The following is a 4,831-nucleotide window of genomic DNA, read 5'->3' as shown; positions in this document are numbered from 1 at the left end:
GAAGTGCCCTGGTGCAGGGTGTCACCCATCAGCTCCCATCCCACCCAGCTGTGCTTTGTGTTTGCGGCCCCGGTGGAGAGCCAGGGAAGCGATGTGACATCAACCCACCCGAGTCAGCCCGAGCGAGAGAGTTCCAGGGAATTACGGAGCATCCTGGCTTGGACAGGACCCACAGGGATCATCCAGTGCAGCTCCTGGCCCTGCACAGACACCTGGAGAGACTGTTCAGTGCCCCACCACCCTCGGGGGGGAGAACCTTCCCCTGGTGCCCAGCCGAACCCTCCCCTGACACAGCTCCATGCCAGGTTGGGGGACAGGATGTCAGCTCTGCTGTGATTCAGTGGATGTCTCCCTTCAGACCCTTTCCAAAAGGTTTTCAACCCTTCACCTTGTTTCTTTTTGAAAAGTCCTTTTGCTCCACACACTTCCAAAACTGCATCCTTGACACAAAGCAGCCCTGCAAGTCCAAGGTGCTGTCCTGAATTGATGCCACTCAATAGCTTTGGTATCCCTACAGGAAATTGTGATCCTACCTGCTCCTCAGAAGGGAAAGATTTTTCCCCCTTCCAGGTGCCAACCCCAGCAGGACCCAGGGTGACCTCTTGTCCCAGGGCTGCAGCTCACGGGGGCTTCAGTGCTACTCCAGCAAGCAGTATCCCCTCCTGGGCTTTTAGCTCAGCAAAATGAGCACACAGGAAAATAAATACACTGTGAGGGCATGGAGGGCTGGCACAGGGTGCCCAGAGCAGCTCTGGCTGCCCCTGGATCCCTGGCAGTGCCCAAAACCAGGTTGGACAGGGCTCGGAGCAGCCTGGGACAGGGGAAGGTGTCCCTGCCATGGCAGGGGTAGCACTGGGTGGGCTTTGAGGTCCCTCCAAACCAAATCATTCTGGGATTCTATGATTCCATGGGATGGCTGTGCAAGCAGGCTGGTTGAGCAGAGTCCACCTCTAAGCCCCCAAAACCCCAAAAAGCAGAAGCACCTGAGTTATTCTGACTTTTATTTCATTGCTTCTTAGTCCACACAGTCGGTATAAAATCAGAAAAGCAAAGAAAAAAAAAAAAAAGTAGAATGCCAAAAAACCCCAAAATGAACCAAAAAAAGCAACAGTGTCTGGAGTCCTCAGAGGCAGCCTGGGGCCTGTGCTGATGCCTGTTCCATTCATGGCCAGACTCACTGCTGACAGACAGAGGACTCACATCTCGCTCTGGTGCCAGAGCCCCATGGGCTCAGGCCAGAGCTGCTTCTGTTCCTCTGCACCATGGAGGGGAAAAAGGAATCTTGGTTATAAATGCTTTATTAAAAATAATAGTAAGAGCAAATCTAAGTACAAAAGCAGTTATAGCTTATTTATATTACACAGAATTATTTCTTATTTCTAGCTTGGTTGTTTACCTCAAGGTCATTAACTGAATTTCCAGTGACTAAGGTTAAATGGCTTAGGATAAGGAATGGTAAATAGATAGCACCATTTCATACATCTGGTATTGGATTTCAGGGACAGGCTGGGCTGGCTGCTGTCTCAGGGCAGTGAGAGCCACCGCAAGGACAGAGCACGTTCCAGGCTGGGAGCAGCAGTTCCCAGGGCTTGGCACAGCCCAACCCCAGCAGCCGAGCAAGGGAGGATGGCCCAGCCTGGATTGCAGCTTGACCTAAGTGATTTAAAAGCCCAAATTCCAGTGGGTGTGGTGGCAAGGCAGTGGGACTTAGGCACATAAGTCATTTAGGCACTTGGGGCAATCAAAGCCTTTGCTCCGGAATCCTTCAAACCTTTTGGAAACATCTCCCGTCAGATCTGGACGTGCCCTTTGGATCACAGCATGTGGCAGGAGCAGGGCCCAGCCCTCGGCTGCAGAACCAGGTGTGAAACCCAGCCTAAAACCAGAGCTGGGATTCTGATGGGTCAACACGGGCTGGGACAGGGCAGGAGAGTTCAGCTCAAAGAGGATTTTGCATGAGAAAAAAATCACTGCGCTCTTGTTACACTGTTAGGAGTGAGAGTTCTTAGGCACTTGCTTCAGGCTTTAAAACAGCGCATGGTCAACAGAAGCAAACAAGACTATGTACATATATGTAAAAAGTGTTATAAATAGGTTTTTTAAACCACAGATACTATATACATCTTCAATTACCAAGGAACCCTTTGAGTGTTTCCTCTGGGAGTCGGTTTGGTTTGGTTTGGATGGGAGGGTTTATTCCTTTTTTTGGGTTTTTAGGTTAATTTTCTTTTCCATTTTCTTGTCTATTGCGGCCCGCCTGCGTCTCCTGTGAGGACGTCGTGAATGCCCCGGCCACGCCAGGCCACGTCCCGCGGCGTCACTCGCGCTTCCGGAGGATGACGTAGATGATGCCGCTGGCCAGGGCCAGGGGGAAGGCCAGCCACGCCAGGATGTAGGCGAAGCCGTAGGAGGTGTTTTCCGAGGCTTGGTGCCAGTCTGTGTGCCTCACTGTGAAGATGGCAGCGCCGCTCATCACGCACAGCCCTGAGGGTGAGCACGGGGATGCGTCAGTGCTGCAGCATGGCCAGGTCCCCAGGGACCCTGAGCCACACGGGCCAACACCAGTGTCAGCACGGGAGCTGCTTTGTTATTGTACCCCGAAAACCGAGAATCTCCGGATTTGGGGAGGGGATGCTGTGGGCTCTGGCCTGGCTGGAGGTGAGCGGGGATGTCTCTGCCGTGCTCAACAAGCAAAGCCAGAGGCTCTGGAGCAGACAAAGCTGGAGCATCACCTGGGCTAAGCCATCCCTCAGGCAGCCCCAGATCGGAGATGCTGCTCCAGACCAACCCCACTCCCCTGGAGCCCTGCTTGAAATCCTGGCCTGAGCCAGGTCCCTGCAGCGCTGTGAGAGGTCAGGCACGGAGCTGAGCTTTCAAAGCAAGGGTTTCTGTATCCTCTCCCTAGGTGATAAAAGCCACAAACCCAACTGGACCTCAGGGTGCTCTGGCTGTGACCCCAATCCTTCACTGCTGCACCAGAAGCTGAACTGCAAACCTCATTCCCAGTAAACCCTGCTCCTTGAAAACCCTGTTCCTTGTAAAAAACCCTACTCTTGAAAACCCTGCGCCTTGAAAACCCTGGTCCCCACAAACCCTGGTCCTTGAAACCCCAGCTCACTGCAAACCTTTCCATGCCCATGGCTCCCCTTCTTCCCTGGCACCCCTGAGCAGCCAGGGCCTGTGCAGGTCCCAGGCCCAGTGTCTGGCCAGGCCTAGCCCCAGTGGGCAGCGTTTAAGTTTTGTCGCAAACCCCCCCATCAGGGGTGGGCACTGCCCAGGGTTCACACAAAGCCACCTCTATTCCTGCCCCAAACAAGCTCTTTGAGTCAATCCCAGTAGTTCTATTATCCAGCCGTGGGGCTGTTGTTGGAGCCGAGTTCCAAATCCCCTGCTCGGACCTCAGGACCACCTACATTTCAGCACCGTGATATTTGAGCTGTAATTCCACTTGACACTGCTCCTTTTGTTTGGAGAAAGTGCACAAGTGGGAATTCACTTCATTAAGGCGCCGCTGGAGCAGTTTCCATTCTCCAAGCATGGGAGCCAACTCCCACTGCCCAGCCCATGCACAGAGAGCACAGCCATTGTCTGGGGGACAGGGGACAGGCGTGTGGCCACGCAGTCACCTCCAGACAGCTACATACAGCGGCGATTGTCCACAGCAGGGATTTGGCCAGCCAGAGGCAAACTGAGTGGCCTGACCCTGCATCCCCTTGGGACACCCAGCACAGCACGGACAGGAGGGCTGCAATCCCTATTGCTTCTCCTCTGACAAGGAGGACTCACCAGCAGTCACTCAGGAGAGAGAAGCCTTCTTCTCCCAGGTCTATCAGAGAAGCTCTCAGGCAGGTAATTGCATTATTAATGCCCATTTCCCCTCCTTGGCTCCATGGCTCTAAGGGGTTTCCATATATCCCTTTCTAGAGATCTGAACTCCACCTGCGCTGTGGCCAAGCAGATCCACTCCTCATGGATTTAATGCCAATAAAGGTTAGCTCTGGATTTCTCCAGGGTTTGGGAGGGCCAGTTGCTTAGAGGATGCCCAGAAACTGTCTAAACTCAGTGAAATGAATGCTAAAATAGCAGGACCTTGGGTGACTTCTCGTTTAACATCTAAAGCTCTAGGAAAGAATCAGTCTCCTTCCCAGACACTCTGTCCTAATGCAGCCAGGACCTTGAAGCACCATTACATTTCTTAGCCTGAACTCTTGAAAATCCTCTCCACTGGTTTCATAAATGCAAACATAAACAGAGCCAGTGGCTTTACAGCATCAGTACTTGGGGAACTGCAGCATGGGATGTGAGCTGTGGCTCCTTTCCAGCAATGAGTTCTCAAAGAGTTAAAAATGGCAGCTGACAGTCCAAGTCAGAGCTCACCCTGCAGCTCCAGGGCTCTGTGCTCATGGGGAAAGCACCAGGTCCCCTCATGGCAAGTTTATAAATAATCACTGAGCCCTCTATTGCCAAAACAGGATCGTCACAACTTTCCCCACCCCACCAGCAGCTGTGGAAGCCTCACCCAGCCTGGTGAAGGGTCCCAGAGCCAGTACAGCCACCCTGGACACCCAAGCCTGAGCCCTGGGGAAAAGGCAGAGCTCTTGTTCCACTCCCCTCAGCTTTGCCCCAGTTGCTCTGGTGTCCTGTCCCTCCAGAGCCTTCCTGGCTGGGACAGAAACCTTCTTGCACCTTCCCTGTGCAAGGGCAGAGGAGCCTGGATGCAAAACAGCCCAAGAGCTGGATCCATCTCAGGAGTGCGAGACATCAACACCCCCGAATTATTCCCTTCCCTTCCCTTCCCTTCCCTTCCCTTCCCTTCCCTTCCCTTCCCTTC

The 4,831-nt window shown here is 53.3% G+C and overlaps 1 protein-coding gene across 1 annotated transcript in view; it reads right to left on the bottom strand.

Annotated features, from left to right (window-relative positions):
• Window positions 1-984: 984 nt before the first annotated feature.
• Window positions 985-4,831, bottom strand: part of PMP22 (peripheral myelin protein 22) — a 16,006-nt gene continuing 12,159 nt past the window's right edge. Inside the window, exon 5 of the mRNA XM_015646108.2 lies at window positions 985-2,484. Within this exon, the coding sequence (XP_015501594.1) occupies window positions 2,318-2,484 (167 nt within the window). The 3' untranslated portion in view covers window positions 985-2,317. The remainder of the gene's footprint in view (window positions 2,485-4,831) is intronic.

The sequence above is a fragment of the Parus major genome, chromosome 18 (genome assembly GCF_001522545.3).
Source record: "Parus major isolate Abel chromosome 18, Parus_major1.1, whole genome shotgun sequence".
NCBI lineage: Eukaryota > Metazoa > Chordata > Aves > Passeriformes > Paridae > Parus > Parus major.
The sequence above is the reverse complement of the archived record's forward strand: the minus strand, read 5'-3'. Positions and strand labels throughout refer to the sequence as shown.